Genomic DNA, 21,061 nt, shown 5'->3' with positions numbered 1-21,061 from the left:
TTCTTAGGTCTTCCAACCAAATCTTCTGCTCTTTCTTTATTAATTTCAATGACTTGATGCTACATTTTTGTAGACCAGTTACCATGAGAAACATTTCAAATCTTCCTCCAATTTTTACATTGATTTATTGTGAGATACATAAGCTCCTCTTGGCCATATTTTTGTTTACAATCCTCTTCAGTTTCAGTTGTCACTGTTACTAAATCGTCGTTATTGCCAACATCCAGTCTGGGTTTAGTTTGATTAATACTTAATCTGAATTGATTTAGAGTGAGAGTCTTAACTATTTGGTTCTCAAGTGGCATCAGGAGACCTCACTGTCACTCTTGCTGTTTGTGTGGGTGAAATATGTGGTCAAATACAAGGTTACTCAGTCATGCAAATTCTGGTAGTTTCTGACCTCACACTACTGGAATTCATACAATTTAACTTGCACACCAATATGATAGTTTACCTGGATGTATTTCAATTTGTTACTTGAATCTAGTCACTAGGACTTTCATCCAAGTTTAAAATTTGAATTCTTATTCAGTGACTTGAGCTCTGCAAGAAATACCTCATTTCAGGTGAGATTTGAAACACAAGCCCCACTTTCCCAGATAGCTACGAAGAGGGAGATCTCTTCGTAAATGCTTCTCAATCATGTAATTGCTTAGCTAGGTAGTTAGGCCATGAGTTTTGTATTTTCCAGATTTTGCTGGTTGCACCAGCCAGAGAAGAACATTTTAGGCAGTGATCCTAGCTATAGAAATACATGTTCTCATATATGATAGAGGTGCTCCCCTTCAAGAAGTCCCTCCTACAGCCAATTTTTGAGTTTCCGAGGAAAAAGCATATACTTTTAGTCAAGTGGAATGAAATGATGAAAATGTTGGTATCCAGATTTAGTGCTCAGATCAACCCTACTCATTCCCATTTGAGTCTGTGCCTTTTTGCATATTCTTGATCACCACAAATCCATGTTAGCTTAATTCTCTCTAGATATAGTATGTGGTTATCATAAAGTACAATGCATTTATAAAGCAAAGTAAATGAACCTGCTTTATAAAGAACTTTTAGTCTAAAAGGTGTGTAGAAAAGCACGTTTGCAAATTTTATTTTGGTCTATAATCTCCAAAGTTTGATTTGGTTATATAAACCATTTGACTCAATACTACCAATTTTGTAACAGATTTTTTGCTGGATTAAGTTTTACAGCCTGAATATTTGAAACATATAGAAGCAGAAATCTATCTAGCTTTTCAAGCCTGCTCGGTAATTCATGAAGATCACGGCTTAATCTTGTAATAGTACCATTTCTTGCATGGGAACATTCTCTCCCCTTCTGTCGCCACCCCCCCCCCCCCCACTTCAATTCTCTTAATATCCAGAAATCAATGAATCTTGACAGCCCTCTGGGTTAGAGAATACTAAAGATTTACCAACCTCTCCTCAACCCAGTTCTAAATAATCTACTTATTCTGAGACAGTGACCCCTGCTTGTACACTCCTTGACCAGGGAAGACGTCCTTCATGCAGACAGCCTTTTGAGCTCTAAGAATTCATTCTTCCAAACTCTAAAGAATTAAGGCCTGGTTTACTCACTTTCCTGAAGCAGCAAAATCAGTTTAGTGAGTATTTGCAGCACTGTGGCAAAAATGTCTTTTTTTGGTAAGACCACCAAAACTGTACACAATATTCCTGATGAGGTCTCAACAGGGCCCTATATAATTACAGTAAGACAGTTTTGTCAAATGCTCTCAGTAAATTCTAGCATACAATTTGCCTTACTGATCACTGTATCTGCAGGTTGGCTTAGATTTGTGTACAGGGACATTTAAGTCACTTTTAAATATTAACATTATCCAGTCTCTATTTAAAACATATTCTTTCCATTTTTAAAAAGTGGATGATTTTTTTTTCCACAAAATATTGTATCTGTCATGTTTCGGCCCACTCATTCAGCTTTCTATAATCGCAGTCTATATTCTCTTAAAGTATCTTTAATTCCTCCTCCCTTCTTTTGGTTTAGTATCATCAGCAAACACAGAGGCATCACATTTGGTCCCCTCAGCGATATTGTTCATATTGATTGTGAAGAGCCGAGGCTAAGCACCAATCCCTAGAGAACCTCACTCATAACAACCTGCCAACTCTTTGAAGGATCTACTTATTCCCACTCTGTTCTTTTAGTCAGTATATTAACTCTAACTCCACGTGCTCCAAGTTTGTCGAATAAACCTGTGTAGGATCTTTGATGAGGCCTGCTAAAATAAAGAAAAGAGTGAATGACTTGCCTCCTGCCACAAGCCCATCCCACAATCTACAAAGCACAAATCAGAAGCCTGATTGAAGTCTCCATGTACCAGGCTGAGTGCAGCACCAACTATCTAAAAGCTCAACACATCCAGGACAAAGCTCAACACATCCAGGACAAAGCTCTGTGTTTGATTGGCATCCTATTAACCACTCTAAACATTCATCCCCTGCACCACTAGTGCACTATAGCTTGAGTATGTACAATCTACAAAATACTTTAGTTACTCCAACAGCAACTTCCAAATGCTTGACCTTTATTACCAATGACAAGGGCAGCAGCCACATGGGAACACCATCAGCAGTAGGTTCCCCTCCAAGTCGCACACCATCCTGACTTTGAAATATTGCTGGTTCTTCATTATTCTAAATCCAGGAGAAACCTGCTCAATAGCACTGCAAGAGTAACATCGCCAGAGGCACTGCAGCAATTCCAAACAGTCGCTCACTGCCCAACACTGATTACCCTTGAAAATGATAATAAATGCTTATCTTGCCAGTGATGCTCCGATCCGGAAAATGAAAAGTCTACAGGTTTCTCACATATTCTACTAATCACATCCTCAAATAAATCCAGTAGAATAGTCAAAACATGATTTTCCTTTCATAACTCCATGCTGATCCTGCTCAATCCTATTACCCTTTCCAAGGTGATTTATCTTTCACTTGTTCTTCACATTTACTTCAAAGGTGAACATCTGCTGAATAAGAACATCAAAATCCATGACCATAGTAATTTCACGATAGTAATTGCAATCAGCAATTTCAGATATGGACTTAATCTTTGCATGAAGTGTGCAAGACCTGGTGTGCATTTAAGTGATCCAGAAAGACAAAACACTGTATTGGGAATAGATAAAAGATTTAATTTTTAGGTTCAAGAAACAAAAGGTTTTCCAACATGAACCTAGAAAAGTCAAAGTTGAAATATTTATACACATCTTCATTGTAATTTCAATATACACAAATCTACAATTCTAATAAATTTGATTTGAAAATTTATTGCTCATTTCTGAAAAACAGAACTCGTTAAAAAACAGCTTACAATAAAATCCTGTGTTAACTGGATAATGAAATAAGATTTATTTAACAATTCATCTTGTGCAACACTTAAAAAGGCACTATTAATAATGCTGAATATTACTTCTTGCGTGGTTCAACATTAAAAAAATGTTCTGAAATGTTTGTATGCACATTTTCTGGCACTCTACTACCCCTGCTTTATAATTTTGCTGAGTTATGTAATTTTTAGTGCATTATTTCCATTCTGATGCATTAATTTGACTCCCCTATTAATCTCAGGTTGATTTCAGCATTTTTGTTTGGCATGTGATAGCAGCAGGTGGTGTGGTACCCATCTAGGAATCTTCAGATTTTTCCTCTCAGATTGTAGATGAATACCACAGCATAGCTCAGATCAGAAAGTGGCAATTATTCAAAGATGTAGTACCAATTCACTACATCAACATTGTACTAGGCTTTGAAATAAGTTTAGGGAAATAGTAAACAATACTTAATTTGCATTACTACTATAAATTCTTGCTTCCAAATAAAAATTCTTTTTTAAAAAAAAGGAACAAATAGGTACATGATTTAATTCAATTTCAGTGTGCCAGAGGATATTAATATTAGATTTTAACCTCAGCGACATCTCCAAAATCTCGGTTAAATTTGTGTCATCTTGAATTAGAATACTTCCCCTAAAACTCAACCAAGATGCATTTCATCAAAAATGGAATGGATAAAAGATCATTTTTGGTATTGGTAATTCATGGCAAAGGTTTGCTTTCTTTTGAAAGAAAAAATGATAAAGAAACTTAACAGCTGTTTCTTACAATTCTTATATTTGGTGTAATGTAATGACATCTTTGGAAATGAGATTTAAAATTCCTCATTCTCGTGTCTTAAATAAACTTGCATCATTTTAGGATTTAATATTAAAATACTTGTAGAAAAGACATTGAACTACATACTTCTCTTCAAAGATGATGGCACATGCTGAAATACAGTTTCTTAGTTCTTATTCTTCATTTTCCTAACCCAAATGTTAGCATACTTCAATAACACAAAGGGATTACAGTTGAGCACAATCCCACAGTTCACATGTACTTTCCAGAAGTAGCAGGACTGCAATCCTGTTTAATTTCTCAGCTGCACCTTCCCCTCAACTTCTCTTTCCAAGTATACAAAACCCATTAATTAAAAACTTGGAAGATACAAATTTTAAAATTATCCTGGCAATAAACTATTATTTTTGCATAGTTGATATATGCTTTCAAGCAGTGCACTTAATCACATTAGTTCATTTTGAATCTATACCAAAGTGCAAGGGCAACATTTTATTTTAACTGTTTCTGTAGTAATAGCTCAGTTCTGATTGATTAGTACTTTAAATTACATTTAAAATAAAGACACATGGATTGGTGGCGATGAAAAGATGGGATAGCCAAGTGGAGGATTAGCTGACTGCACTGTTAAGTTTCTCAGTAACACAGGATGTGCTTGTATACTGTATCGTTCCTCATCATCATTTGTGGCATACAGTAGCTCCCAAGACAAATTGGCCCACTGACCTCTTATTGCTTCTGCATTTAACTGTCCAACATGCAATAACATTTCTTGAAGTGACAGCACACGTCCTGTATACAAGCTCTACAAGAGAGACAAAATGGTTTTAATACACCCAAGAATTAAAATAACAAAATTTATGTAACAAAAATCACTTTGGCAAAATGAAATCCACAATACTATACTCAAGTCCCTGTAGTGCAACCAGCACCCAAATCTTTTAGAAAATGTGCTACCAATGAACTTCAGAATCAAGGTATCAAATCCAAGAAAGAACTGCTATGGAGACATGAGAGACCGCAGATGTTGGAATCTAGAGTGAAAAAAAGCAGGGCCTCAGCCTGAAACATCAACTATCCCTCTGCCTCTACAGGTGCTGAAAGGACTGCTGTGATTAGATTATCTGATTATTATATAAAGAATAAAACAAATTACTCATATTAAGGTTCAGTTATAGCTGGTGAATCAGTGACATGGCTAATTAATAGGAAATGAGGTTTGATCAAATTTTCACTTCTGCCAATAGAACCAGTTGAAATTATTTTCATCTCTGAAGGTTGAAGGATGAATACCAATATGCTGGACTATATTGGTTAAGCTTTCTAAAAGTAATAAAATCTATTGCTTTACAAATACATTGATAATGAAAACAATGATGTAAAAAGAAAAATCCCCCATTTTGCAGTACTCACCAGACTAGGGTCATAGCCCAAAGAAAAAAGATACGGTTTCTCCTGTAGCACTGACTGCTGCCACTGTGGTTCTGATACCATTCCAATAAACCAGTTTCTATCATATTCTTCCAGGTAATTCACTAATTCAGCAAAACTTTCAACTGGACCTAGACTGGCTTTGTCAAACATCAGTTTGAAGGTATATCTATCAGGAAAAACATGTTTCATCATGAGCACACACTGCATTTCAGAAACCACATGTATCAACTTGCAGGTTTACTACAGAACCAATAAGTTTGAATGGTAAAGTGCTTCTATTGGAGCATCATAATTACCTGAATGCCTTTAATGCAAGTGTAAGCAGCTCTGGTTTTTGAGTCAACCAATCTAAACCCAAAGACCATGGTATATCACCAGAATACACCTTGAAGATCTGATTGGGGCTCGGGATTATGGAGTCAGTTCCTAACATGACACCGTAACAAGTCATTACCACATGGGAATACATATCCTTCAAAGTTGTATCTCCTATCACTTCAAAGATAATGGAACGTTTTTCGTCAGAGTGGAAAACATCCAAAAGACCAAGAACAAATGAATACCAATCCTCAGGAAAGGATTTCAACAATTCTTGAAGCAGTAGAGGCGAGAAAGGCCCTGATTGCCAATTCTCTGGCACTTTTAGCTTATGTGAGTAAGGAGAACTGAAAACAACCACTGGGATCATTTCATGGGTATTTGTTTCCATTAATATCTGTTTTCCTTTATCAGTAGCAGGAAGTCCATACATGGGTGTTCTTTTTGGTAATTCTTCATCATTTATATCAGAGGATAAGCTTTGCGTTTCAAGGCTCCCAGGGATGGATGTTATAACAGGTTCTGTTGTCATTTGCTGCATACCTGTAGAGGTTTTAGCTAGACGTATTCCAGTCTTTTTTCCTATGGACTCCAGGTCAAATATATCTTCATCTGACCAGTCATGAAATATTTCTGAATTTATACTAAAGGAATCTTTAGGACCTTTAGAAGATTCAGTTTGCATTGAAGTAACTGTATTCTCTTCTAACCAGGTTGTATTTTGTTGTAGCGGCTGATTGTCTTGAACATTTTCAGATTTTGATTTATTATTTATGTAATGTAAAAGTACCCATATAAAAACTTTAGCAAAATCTTCCTTTATATGTTTTAAATTTTCCAGAGAGTCAATGATTCCTGTTAATACATTCCGTGCATCAGAGTAAACCTGCACTGGTAGTACAGTGGATGGAGTCAAGATGTTGCTAAAATGTTGATTTAAAGGGCAGGTTCTTGCTTGTTCATTTTGTTCAAAGCTCATTTCAAACACTTCATCCACTCGTCGAGCTTCTGCAGTGTGGCACGAAGTTTCTTGTAACTCTAAACCCTGACAAATAACCAAACAGTAACTTGTTGTTAAGTACAAAAATCACTCTGACAATGGCAATACATATTATCTTGAATCTAAGTTTGGGCAAAAAATAAAATTAGTATAAACATTGCCAGGGACAAAAAATTAACTTGGACCAACAAACATCTAATAATAGCTCATAATCAAACTTCATCAATGTTTGGCACCATTGAAATATAATACCATCAGGTGTTACAAATTAGATATCTATAGGGCTGTTGATTACAAAAAGGTAAAAATATATTTATTGGTACAGTGGCATGCAAAAGTTCGGGCACCCCTCGTCAAAATTTCTGTTACTGTGAATAGCTAAGTGAGTAAAAGATGACCTGATTTCCAAAAGGCATAAAGTTAAAGATGACACATTTCTTTAGTATTTTAAGCAAGGTTACTTTTTTATTTCCATCTTTTACAGTTTCAAAATAACAAAAAAGGAAAAGGGCCCGAAGCAAAAGTTTGGGTACCCTGCATGGTCAGTACTTAGTAACACCCCCTTTGGCAAGTATCACAGATTGCAAACACTTTCTGTAGCCAGCTAAGAGTCTTTCAATTCTTGTTTGGGGGATTTTCACCCATTCTTCCTTGCAAAAGGCTTCTAGTTCTGTGAGATTCTTGGGCTGTCTTGCATGCACTGTTCTTTTGAGGTCTGTCCACAGATTTTCGATGATGCTTAGGTCGGGGGACTGTGAGGGCCATGGCAAAACCTTTAGCTTGTGCCTCTTGAGGTAGTCCATTGTGGATTTTGAGGTGTATTTAGGATCGTTATCCTATTGTAGAAGCCATCCTCTTTTCATCTTCAGCTTTTTTTTTTACAGACAGTGTGATGTTTGCTTCCAGAATTTGCTGGTATTTAATTGAATTCATTCTTCCCTCTACCAGTGAAATATTCCCCGTGCCACTGGCTGCAACACAACCCCAAAGCATGATCGATCCACCCCCGTGCTTAACAGTTGAAGAGGTGTTCTCTTCATGAAATTCTGCACCCTTTTTTCTCCAAACATACCTTTGCTCATTGCGGCCAAAAAGTTCTATTTTAACTCCATCAGTCCAGAGGACTTGTTTCCAAAATGCATCAGGCTTGTTTAGATGTTCCCGTGCAAACTTCTGATGCTGAATTTTGTGGTGAGGACACAGGAAAGGTTTTCTTCTGATTACTCTTCCATGAAGGTCATATTTGTGCAGGTGTCGCTGCACAGTAGAACAGTGCACCACCACTCCAGAGTCTGCTAAATCTTCCTGAAGGTCTTTTGCAGTCAAACGGGGGTTTTCATTTGCCTTTCTAGCAATCCTACGAGCAGTTCTCTCGGAAAGTTTCCTTGGTCTTCCAGACCTCAACTTGACCTCCACTGTTCCTGTTAACTGCCATTTCTTAATTACATTCCGAACTGAGGAAACAGCCACCTGAAAACACTTTACTATCTTCTTATAGCCTTCTCCTGCTTTGTGGGCATCATTTATTTTAATTTTCAGAGTGCTAGGCAGCTGCTTAGAGGAGCCCATGGCTGCTGATTGTTGGGACAAGTTTTGAGGAGTCAGGGTATTTATAAAGCTTTGAAATTTGTATCACCTGGCCTTTCCTAATGATGACTGTGAACAAGCCATAGCCCTAACAAGCTAATGAAGGTCTGAGACCTTGGTAAAAGTTAACTGAGAGCTCAAATCTCTTGGGGTGCCCAAACTTTTGCATGGTGCTCCTTTCCTGTTTTCACTCTAAAATTGTACAAAACAAAAATAATACACTAATCTTGTTTAAAATGTTGAAAAGAATGTTTCATCTTTAACTTTATGACTTTTGGAGATCAGTTCATCTTCTACTCACTTAACTATTCACAGCAACAGAAATTTTGACCGGGGTGCCCAAACTTTTGCATGCCACTGTAGTCGAATTATAAACCAACACAGGCCCTCCTGAGGTTACAGCAGAGTTCCATTCTTGTGAATTATTCGTAACCCAGACAGTTTGCAAGTCAGAAATGCAACCGCAAACCAAATTCCCACATGGCAGATGATGCCTGAAGCCCTGCAGCAGCTGATGAATCCATCATGATGGTCCCCCAAATGCTCATTTGTATGCATGGGCTGTACGCAAGTCAGGCATCTGCAAGCTGGGGTGGACCTGTAATGGTTAATTTTTTGCTAAGAAATGATTACCAAGATCTTCTACTGTGTTATATGATATAAAAGAATAAATTTGGTAATGACATATTTACAATTTTTTCAGACACTGGAGAAGAGTGTTTGTCAACAAAGACAGCATTATAGTTGTGTTGAGATCAGATTGTTCATAAAAACAAACACATTGCTGGGGTGATATGAACTCTTTAGGAATCCAGTAAATTGCAATATCTTCCAAGAGTACAATTATGATGTAAATCTCCGATTATCTTATCCATGTGTTTCATCACCAATTTTGAAATGTTAACATATTCAATAAAACATTAAATGTTAACATCCAGGCTCATTGCACATACAACCTTGAATGATAGAAAGAAGACTTAGAATCAACATTCTAGAGGTGTATTGTAACTACTTAGTTGGGTAATGGAGACATACCTTAATGTTAATACAGCAGTAACCAAAACCCCTTTCCAAAATCAAGACCCACACTAGACGGTCCTGAAAGCGACACAGGTAATGAGAGCCAGGTGTTGGATTTCCTTGAAATAAAATGTCAAACAATTGATATATACACTTGGAATTTTAAATGAAAAATAAACACAAAAACTTTATACACAGACAATGTAAATAAGGAGGAAAAAATAAGTTAGTGCACATGTAAAGCCATTAAGTATTTCATTGCACTTGTGCATAAATGTACTTGTGCATATGACAATAAACTCAACTTAAACTTGACTTTGAACAGTGTCCCATATAAAATCTGGATATGATAGAACTTGGAAAGTTGTGGTTCAAGGTGGCAGCCTACCACCAGCTCTCAGGGGCAATTAGCAATGGGAAAATAGACGCTGGCCTTGCCAGCCACATGCTGATCCTGTAAAAGAATTAAAATCATTACGCAGCTCCAGTATGTCTAACTTCTGTCATTAACTATATTCTATTTTAACAGTGGTAAAAGAATAGGTATTAGTATTTTTTAAATGCCTAAAATTGAACACAAACTCATAACTTGAGCTTACACACTGCACAAACTTATTTCAATAATGGCAACTACTTTGAACCTTCAAGTCACAACACATTGCTGAGAACAAGTTACAGCCATTTGAAAATATCTAAAATTAAAAGATACGGTGAACAGATATTTCACAATGAAATAACCCAGACAAAGTAAATGGAATCATGAAAGCACCCTCAAGCAATTATAATATTCAAATGCTAATGTTTCCAACTGAGGCATTAAGAATTAATTTTAGTTTATGTATCCAATGTGATACCTTCTTTTGGACAAATAGTTAAGTTGAACTCCAGATTGTATGGACTTATGAACATTTTAAATTATTAATGTGAACATAACGACAAACAATGAATGGGCAAGTTGAAAATAAGGAAGACGTGCCTGGAAGCTGCAGAAGTGGGCGAGGTCCTCAATGAATACTTCTTCTTCGGTATTCAACAAGGAGAGGGACATTGATGATGCTGAGGACAGTGTTGGTAAGGTTAATGTTCTAGAGCATGTGGATATCAAGAAAGAGGATGTATTGGAGCTGTTAGAAAATACTGGGACAGGTAAGTCCCCAGGGCCTGACGGAATATTCCCCAGGCTGCTCCGCGAGGCGAGGGAGGAGATTGCTGAACCGTCGACTAGGATCTTTGAGTCCTCATTGTCCACAGGAATGGTACCGGAGGATTGGAGGGTGGCAAATGTTGTCCCCTTATTCAAAAAAGGTAGTAGGGATAGTCCAGGGAATTATAGACCAGGGAGCCTCAAGTCTGTGGTGGGCAAGCTGCTGGAAAGGATTCTTAGAGATAGGATCTATGGGCATTTGGAGAATCATGGTCTGATCAGGGACAGCCAGCGTGGCTTTGTGAAGGGCAGATCATGTCTCACAAGCCTGATAGGGTTCTTTGAGGAGGTGACCAGGCAGATTGATGAGGGTAGGGCAGTAGATGTGGTCTACATGGATTTTAGTAAGGCATTTGACAAGGTTCCACGTGGTAGGCTTCTTCAGAAGGTCAGAGGGCATGGGATCCAGGGAGGCTTGGCCGTGTGGATTCAAAACTGGCTTGCCTGTACAAAGCAGAAGGTTGTGGTGGAGGGAGTGCATTCAGATTGGAGGGCTGTGACTAGCAGCATCCACAAGGATCAGTTCTGGGACCTCTGCTTTTCATGATTTTTATTAATGACTTGGATGAGGGGGTAGAAGGGTGGGTTGGCAAGTTTGCAGACGACACAAAGGTTGGTGGAATTGTGGATAGTGTGGAGGATTGTCGAAGATTGCAGAGGGACATTGATAGGATGCAGAGCTGGGCTGAGAGGTGGCAGGTGGAGTTCAATCCGGAGAAGTGTGAGGTGGTACACTTTGGAAGGACAAACTCCAGGGCAGAGTACAAAGTTAATGGCAGGATTCTGGGTAGTGTGGAGGAGCAGAGGGATCTGGGGGTCCATATCCACAGATCCCTGAAAGTTGCCTCACATGTGGATAGGGTAGTTAAGAAAGCTTATGGGATGTTAGCATTCATGAGTCGTGGGATCAAGTTTAAGAGCCACGAGATAATGATGCAGCTCTACAAAACTCTGGTTAGACCACACTTAGAGTACTGTGTCCAGTTCTGGTCGCCTCATTATAGGAAGGATGTGGAAGCGTTGGAAAGGGTGCAGAGGAGATTTACCAGGATGCTGCCTGGTTTAGAGAGTATGCATTATGAGGAGAGACTAAGGGAGCTAGGGCTTTACTCTTTGGAGAGGAGGAGGATGAGAGGAGACATGATAGAGGTGTATAAAATATTGAGAGGAATAGATAGAGTAGACAGCCAACGCCTCTTCCCAGGGCACCAATGCTCAATACAAGAGGGCATGACTTTAAAGTAATGGGTGGGAAGTTCAAGGGAGATACCAGAGGAAGGTTTTTTTTACCCAGACTGTCGTTGAGGCATGGAATATGCTGCCTGGGGTGGTGGTGGAGGCAGGTACATCGGTCAAATTCAAGAGATTGCTAGACAAGCATATGGAGGAATTTAAGAAAGAGGGATATGTGGGAAGAAGGGGTTAGGTAGTCTTAGACGTGGTTTGAAGGTCGGCACAACATGGTGGGCCGAAGGGCCTGTATTGTGCTGTACTGTTCTATGATTCTATGAAGTATAGAACTTAAAAAACTTAAGTTATACTGTTTTCATATTTAGAATAATTAGCATTTAGAATACATAAACCGCAGAACTTGTATGGGATTGTTTGGCTTTGAGAAGCTAGCTTGGTCTATTAAAATAGTTCAGGAGAATCCAAAACATTTGGCAAAATAGATCACTGAAATTCCTATGGACTACCAAGAATAATAATATTTAAACGTAATTATTTACTCACCCAAGCTACCAGCAGAAAATGCTGTACAAAATGCTGCAGCCAGGTTGTGCTTCATATGCTGGTAGTATACTGAATCAGGACATATACATGCAGCAGCACCCACAGATCCAGGCCAGCTTTTATTAGGTCGTGGGAATCCCACCATAAACACTGGAAGTGTAAACAGCGGAAGTAAAGGGGCCGAAAGCACTGAAGCAAGAGCAATGATCGTCAGTACAACTGGAAACAAGATAATGTTCAAAATGATTATGGCACTAGAAGATTTGCGACGTTGCTTCTTCTCTGTCCAAGAGGAGATAAGTACAGTCAAAGCAAACTTGAGCTTGGTAATTGCTTGAAAGAAGCGATCTCGTATAATACCAACCTACAAAATAAAATAGAAAAGTAGTTTATAAGACTTTGCAAATTCTGATGCGAATATCAACAAGCAGCATGCAGGTTGTCTTATCCTTTAACCTCAAATTAATAATGAATTTTTAACTTTTTAAACTATTCCTTTGGTATCAGAAATGAAATTGGATGGTGATTTGCAGCATCTGAAAACAATAGTAAAAACTGAAAGCTGAGGCACAAACTGTCTGAGAACAGAATTTAAAATGATTATTTTGCTGGAAGACACAGCGCTGGTGCTTCTCTGTCCAGAAGGCAATACACTTGAAGCCAATTGACAAACTTAGTTTACATCTGATAATAAATTATGCACCTAATTAACAGCATTAAGGTTTTTTTTTAAAAATCAACTTAACATGCAGTGTGCAAAAACCTGAAAAAACTATGACAGGATGTCATCAAAACAGTCATACTACACCCCCAAAAATTTATTTTCTTTAAAGAAACATGTACTTCCTAAAATAGAAGTACTGCTCACAAGGTCAATTCAGTGGCATCAAGAAAACCCTGTCTGACAACTGGCTATGTAATGAACCACAGTACAGACTCTTATATTCTTCCAATATTAGATGCATCCTAATACCTGTAGCCAAACATAGATCTGGGGCTCAAAGTTCAACTTTCCTGCTCTATATCTCTATCTCACTAAATCCATTAATCCATTGTCACACTATCAATTTCTAAAAGAGACCTGTGATTGAGGCAAATATTTTAAAATATAATAAAAAATAATGATGAAACCTTTTTAAACCTCATTCAAGAGACAATTGTCTGGCTGTACTATAACACTGCAGTAACAAATGCTGCCCTTTACAAATATATTACAGCAGAAGGTATGAAGGAAGTGAGAACCACAAACAAAGGGCAAGATAAAATTAGCAAGTACGTTACAAATGTCATCAGTAGAACTTCACTCTAGTTGACTTTATCAAAAAAAATTGTTTGGAAAAAGTTCAAAGTTCACAAATAGATAAAATCAGAACCTAACGACACTGGACTCAGAAATAAGTACTGATTTACCAGAGCACTTTTTTCTGTTACTTTTTATTTAAAGTGTATTTTGTTAAAATATCAAATTCAATATTTCTAAATATACATTGAAGACCTCTTCACTGTTTTGTAAAAGCACAAAATATTTCAAACTGTCTAAATTACTGTTTGTAGTCTGCTCCCACTAGATTCAGAAAAATTTAGCCATATCCAGCTGTTAAGACTTATGATCAAAGGTAAATAATTGACCAGAAAATTGAAAAAATAACAAGTAGTTACCATTAAAAGTTGAATTCCTGTGCCCAAACTGTTCCACCACAATAAACTTGAATGCAATGTGGCAAGTCGCACAATTGCTATCACTACCACTTCCACTAGTGCATTCTCTGTATTTTGCCATACCTATTTAAATAGACACATTAGAAAAATACACAAAATATTTTAATTATGTCAAAATCAATAACAATTGCTCCCAAGTGTGAAAGCTCATCTCAAGTCATTTTGAAAAAAAATTTAAGATCTTCTGAAAACGGTGTAGTCTCTTCACACTAACACTGTGGCCTGGATCTTGCAAATTAGCAACAAATGAGCATTGCTTGCTATTCATTGTGCTTACAGCTGCCCACGTACTACTTGTGGACTTTTGAGCAGAACTTTGGGCTTTCGTGAGACCACTGCAGGGCTCTGGGATTGTGTAAAGAGGACAAGCAACAATATCCTTCTTAAACCATGCAAAATGAAGAATCCTTACTGAGGCACACCGAGTTTGAAGCACAAAGAGTGGATTAAAATATTTAGTTCATCATACACTAGGTACAAGTAAAAAAGAAATGAAAAGACAGGATTGGAGATAAGAGACAAAATGACTATCTCCAATAGCCTTGAGGAATAAAACTCCACAATTGTAAAAAAATTTCAGTATCAGAAAGGTTGTTCGATAATAAGGACTTTTCAGGGTGATAAAAACTAAGCAATCTTCTTCACATGTTTTTGGTAGATAAGCATTGCAACTTCATATCATCAAATGTTTAAACATCAAATCTTTCACTAATGTACAAATAAAATAGAATATGCCCCCAGATTTTCTTACAATCTAATCAGATGAATAGCAATCATGCATCTTAAGAACAGAAAGAAAGAGGGTGGAAAATATCAACTATGGGTTTTTAAATGTGATTTGATTTGACAAAGAACTGCCTTTAGTTACTTTAAAAACTAAATGGACCAAAAATATGTAGACAATAAGATTGAGACCAATTAGGCAGCTAAGAATAAAACTACAATATAGCTTTGGATTGACAAGCAATTATTGGTTTTCAATTTGATGGTCATGTTACCACTATGAAAAAAGTAGAAGGGATTAGATACATTTAAAATTTCATTGCACCAAAACATTACATAACTTACCATGCGAAAAGCTCGTGTGAATCCAATACAAAGGGATGCTGTGTGGAGATACTGTAGTGAAGAATCCACTGAAAGAAAGGCTAACATGGCAAATGGAGAGACTGCAACAACAGATTGTAATTAGAATAACTTAATCCACTGTAGTCGCCAAAATAATGAACATTTCATCACAATGTTGTGAATATTTTGAAAAGGTTGTGGTAATGATCAGTTAAAAAGTTATCAACCCCTAACTTTTGTTCCTTACAGTGTCCAGCATTACTAATTCTTCACCATCATTATCCTTGGGGTCACCATTACTTGGAAACTCAACTGCACCAACCACAAAAAAAAATGTGGCTTCCAAAGTGGCTTAAAGCTCAGATATAGTGCAACAAGTGACTATCCTTGCACCAAACCCATTTCACCATCCACAAAGTACATGTCAGAATCTTGATTGAATACACTCTTTGTCCAGACGAGTGCAGCTCCAACAAGACTCAGGAAGCTTGGCAGCATCAAGGACAAAGCAGATGTTGGTTGGAACTCCATCTACCACTGTACACATTTACTCCTTCCAATATCAGCAGACCATGACAGCAGATTGTACTTTTGCCAAGTACACTGCATGTACTCACCTAAGCTATTCTGAGAGATCTCATAACCTCTACTACCAGGAACAAGTGTACTAGCTGCATGGGAATACCATTTGCTGTGCTACTCTAAGTCTCACACCATTCTGACTTGGAAATATATCACTGTTTTGTCACTGACACGGTTGAAATTTGGGAAATCACTACCCAGCAACGTGATGGGACTACCTTCACAAGAAAGACTGCAACAGTTCAAGACAGTGGTTCACTACCACCTCCTTGAGGGCAATTAGAAATGGGCAATAAATGCTAGCCTTACCAGCAATGCCCTCATCTGGAAAGTGAAAATATCTTTTATTTTTAGAAATACAATCTGTCCACTTATTTTCTTTTTCAATCTTTTTATTAGTTTTCAAATTAATACAGATTAATATATAATATCAATGTTTGTACATGTAATACAAAGAGATCAGGAGAACAATCATGGCATAGATAATCAAAGAACAACAAAATATAAAAAAAATCTGTAGATCCAACGATCTCTTAGTAAATGGGTATAATATAAAAGGAAAGAAAAAGATTTATTATATAAATAAAAAAGAGAAAAAACCCAAATCAATGAGAAAAATTATAAATAATATATCAAACCAAACTAAGCTGAACAGAAAAATTTAAAACAAAAACAAAAAGACTGGACTAAAATTTCTAGGTAGAAACAGAGCAATATTATGTCGTCAAATCCGTTCCTCCAAGTTGGAAAGTTATTGAAAGGGGATCTATATCATGTGAAAATATTGAATAAATGGACTCCAGATATCGTCAAATTTAAGCGAAGGATCAACAGTACCACTCCTAATTTTTTCCAAGTTTAAACATTATATAGTTTGAGAGAACCATTGAAAAGTAGTAGGGGGTATTGGATCCTTCCATTTAAGCAAAATGGATCGTTTGGCCATTAATGTAACAAAGGCAATCATACAGTTAGCAGAAGCAGATAAATGGCCAGACTCTATCCTTGGTAATCCAAAAATTGCACTGACAGGGTGAGGTTGTAAATCAATCTTCAATACATTTGAAATAATGTTAAAAATGTCTTTCCAATATTTTTTCCAAAAGAGGACAGGACCAAACCATATGTGTCAAAGAAGCCACATTCGATTTACATCTGTCACATATAAGATTTATATGGTGATAAAAACGAGCTAGCTTATCTTTTGACATATGGGTCCTGTGAACTACCTTAAACTGTATCAAAGAGTGTCTGGCACACATTGAAGATGTGTTAATTAAATGAAGAATTTTCTTCCAAGTCTCTGTAGATAAGGATGTCTGGAGCTCGCTTTCCCATTCATTCTTAATTTTGTCCAGTGATTCTGGACATATTTTCATAATTAAATTGTAGATTATTGCTATCAAGCCCTTCTGATAAGGATTAAGACCTAAAATTTTTTCCATAATTTCAGTTTTGTAAGGTGTCAGAAAAGAGGGTATAGTAGCTTTTAAAATGTTTCTAATCTGCAAATATTGAAAAAAGTGTGATCTAGGCAAATTGTATTTGTTAGACATTTGTTCAAAAGATGAAAAACAGTTGTCAATGAATAAATCACGAAAACATACTATTCCCTTCCTCTTCCATATGGAAAAAGCTGAGTCAACTTTGGATGCATGAAAGAAAAAATTAGATTGAGTGGGACTTGACAGCTTAAATTTATTCAATCCAAAAAATTTACGAAATTGAAACCATATTCCTATTGTATGTTTAACAATTGGGTTAATCATATGTTTACTTAATTTGGTAAGCGCAAAAGGGACTGAAGCTCCTAAAATAAAAACTAATGAAAATTCGATTGGTGCTCAAGGTGTACCCATTTGGGGCACTGAATTACATTTGAATCTTGTATCCAAAAAATTAAATATCTGATATTAATTGCCCAATAATATAATCTAAAGTTAGGCAGGGCCATAACCCCATCTTTATTTTAGTTTTTGTAAATATTTCTTACTTAATCTTGGGTTTTTATTCTGCCAAATATATGAAAGAATTTTAGAATCAATAGTGTCAAAAAAAGATTTCGGGACGAAAGTTGGAATAGCTTGAAATAAATATAAAAATTTTGGTAGAATATTCATCTTAACCAGATTAATTCGGCCTACCAATGATAAAGACAGAGGGGACTATTTAGTAAATACCGGAAGTCCCCGGGTTACGAACAAGTTCGTTTTTGAGACTGTTCGTAACCCGATTTTGTGTGCAACTCGGAACAGTGTTCACACATGCACACTTGGCCCGGGGATCGTGGCCGCACATGCGCACTTGGCCCGGGGATCGCGGCCGCACATGACCCCAGCCGCACATGCGCACTTAGCCTGGGGTTCCCTGGCTGCACATGCGCACCTGGCCCGGGGTTCCCCGACTGCACATGCTCACTTGGCCCGGGGTTGGGCCAAAGAAGGTGCACCGCCGCCCTGGTAGGATTGGGGGCCGGGCCCGCTTACGAACCGACCATGAAGGTCGGTTCGTAAGTACGGACATTCATAAGTTGGGCGTTCGTAAGTCGGGGACTTCCTGTAATTGTTTAACATGGTCAATTAAAGGCAATAGATTAGCTTTAAATAAGTCCTTATGTTTCTTGGTAATTTTAACACCTAAATACATAAAATAGTCAGTTACCAATCTAAAAGGTAATTGCCTGTAAATTGGGGTTTGCATATTTAATGGAAAAAGTTCACTCTTATTAAGATTTAATCTATGGCCAGAAAAAACACTAAACTGATCTAGTAGTGATAGTACTGCAGGGATAGATTCCTCCGGATTAGAGATATAAAGTAACAGGTCATCTGCATAAAGAGGTATCTTATGAATCTTCTGTCCACAAGTAATGCCACATATATTTGAAGAGTCCTGGAATGCAATAGCCAAGGGTTCTAAAGCAATATCAAATAATAAAGGGCTTAACGGGCAACCTTGTCTAGTACCTCGAAAAAGCCTAAACAAAGGAGATCTTTGATTATTAGTGAGTATTGAAGCCAAAAGTGTATAATAAATCATTTTAATCGCAGATATAAATTTAGGTCTAAAATTAATTTTTAAGTGTAATGAATACATATTCCCATTCGACTCTGTCAAACGCCTTTTCAGCATCAAGTGAAACAACACGTTCTGGAATTTGGGATGAAGGGGTATATATAATATTCATTAATCTCCTAATAGTAAAATGTAAATAACGATTCTGAATAAATCCTGTCTTGTCTTCAGAGATAATTTGTGGAAGAACCTTTTCCAATCTAAAGGCCAATACTTTGAAAGATATTTTGGAATCTACATTTAATAAAGAAATAGGTCTATAAGATGCACAAATCAGTGGGATCCTTAACCTTTTTAAGAATTAAAGAAATGGTTGCTTCATAGAAAGATTGTGGTAGTTTACCTACTGATAGAGCATCTTTAAAAATTTTGTCTAACCAAGGAACAAGAATATCAGAAAAGGATTTTAAAAATTCAGCTGTATATCCGTCAGGGCCAGGTGCTTTACCCGAGTTCATTGAAAATGTTACTTTCTTTATTTCTTCCTCCAAAATGGGAGCATCTAATGTAGAACGTTCATTTAAAGATAATTGGGGAATCTTCAAATCTCTTAAAAATTCATGCATTAATGTTGGATCCTCAGGGGATTCTGATTAGTATAAAAGAAGAATAAAATTCTTGAAAGGATTTTTTAATTTGAACCTGATCTATCGTGTAGGTACCACCTGGTTTACGAATTTTATTAATCTGACGTTTAGATAAAGTAGCTTTCAATTGGTTGGCCAATAATTTACCTGATTTGTCACCATGTATATAAAATTGACTTTTGTTTTTAAGTAGTAGATTTTCAATTGAAGATGTTAATAATAAAGTATGTTGTAATTGGAGTTCTGTTCTCTTTTTAAAAAGCTCCAGATTAGGAGTATCAGAATATTTTTTTTAAATCGATTTCTTTAATCTTGCCAGCTAATATACATATTTCATCATTAGTTCGTTTTTTCAATCCAGCAGAATATGAAATAATTTGACCACGGATATATGCTTTAAAAGTATCCCATATTATCCCACTGGAGATTTCTTCAGTAAAATTAGTTAAAAAGAAAAATAAAATCTGTTCTTTAATAAATTGGGCGAAATCTTAAGTCTTGTAATAGAGAAGGGTTAAATCGCCATTGTCTGACATCAAAGGATACATCTGGTAATTTAATTGATAAACTCAATGGTGCATGATCAGAAATCATGAAAGTGGAGCTAGTCTAGCATCAATAAAAAAAAATCAATCCTTGAGTAATTATGGTAGACATGAAAAAAGAATGAAAATTCTTTATCATATGGGTGTAGAAATCTCCAAACATCTAAAATTCTAGATTCAACTAAGAAGGAATTAATAAAGACAGCGGATTTGTTTGGAAGTGCAGGATTTGACACAGATCTATCCATCGAAGGGTTTAAACAGCAGTTAAAATCTCCACCCATAATCACAGTGTATTCATTTAAATTAGGAAAAAATGCAAACAGATGTTTAAAAAATTCAGGGTGATCTATATTGGGTGCATAAACATTAATCATAACAACTTTTTTATTGAGGTAGACCAGTAATTAATAAAAATCTACTATTTGGGTCTGATATCGTCTCATGATGGACAAACGAAATTGAGGAGTCTATAAAAATAGAAACTCCTTTCACCTTTGCTTGTGAATTTGAATGGAACTGTTGACCCCTCCAAAATCTAAAAAAAAATTGATTATCTTTCTTCCTGATGCGAGTCTCCCGAACGAAAATAATCTGAGCATTTAATCTATGAAAAACTTTAAAAATCTTCTTGCGCTTAACCAGATTGTTTAAGCCGTTAACATTCCCTGAAATAAAATTAATAGTCTTATCCATTTTAACAGATTAAAAAAAACATATGGTATGTAAAGGGTTAATTTTGGTATATGTGAGTCTTACCAGCAGGAAGAAGTAAAAAAAATGTTCAAAGAGGAAACGGATATGACGACAATTTAGAAACATTTGTAGTTTAGCCCAGAAGAAAAAAAACCTAAAAACAGCCCCACCCCCCTCTCCCAACAGCCTGAAAAATGGCCAATAGGCAGCCAGAAAGCTACCCTCTAATTGAACTAACCCCAGTTCTATTGGTGGCAGTAGTCCAAATTGAAAAATATATAAACCACCCATGTTTTGTCTAAAGGTGAACAACATAATCCAAACAAAGATATCGAACTAACAACATAAAT

At 36.6% G+C, this 21,061-nt stretch overlaps 1 protein-coding gene across 3 annotated transcripts in view; it reads right to left on the bottom strand.

The window, feature by feature from the left end:
* Positions 1-3,146: 3,146 nt before the first annotated feature.
* pcnx4 (pecanex 4) overlaps positions 3,147-21,061 on the bottom strand; it is a 36,052-nt gene continuing 18,137 nt past the window's right edge. For all 3 annotated transcript variants that reach the window (XM_052025685.1, XM_052025706.1, XM_052025695.1), the window contains exons 5-11: positions 15,227-15,327; positions 14,099-14,221; positions 12,440-12,803; positions 9,517-9,620; positions 5,873-6,939; positions 5,556-5,742; positions 3,147-4,947 (exon numbers count right to left, since the gene is read on the bottom strand). In XM_052025685.1, coding sequence (XP_051881645.1) covers positions 4,696-4,947; positions 5,556-5,742; positions 5,873-6,939; positions 9,517-9,620; positions 12,440-12,803; positions 14,099-14,221; positions 15,227-15,327 — 2,198 coding nt within the window. In that variant the 3' untranslated portion in view covers positions 3,147-4,695. The remainder of the gene's footprint in view (positions 4,948-5,555; positions 5,743-5,872; positions 6,940-9,516; positions 9,621-12,439; positions 12,804-14,098; positions 14,222-15,226; positions 15,328-21,061) is intronic.

The sequence above is a fragment of the Pristis pectinata genome, chromosome 1, assembly GCF_009764475.1.
Source record: "Pristis pectinata isolate sPriPec2 chromosome 1, sPriPec2.1.pri, whole genome shotgun sequence".
Taxonomy (NCBI): Eukaryota; Metazoa; Chordata; class Chondrichthyes; order Rhinopristiformes; family Pristidae; genus Pristis; species Pristis pectinata.
Note: the sequence above shows the minus strand (reverse complement) of the source record. Positions and strands in the feature narration are given on the sequence as shown.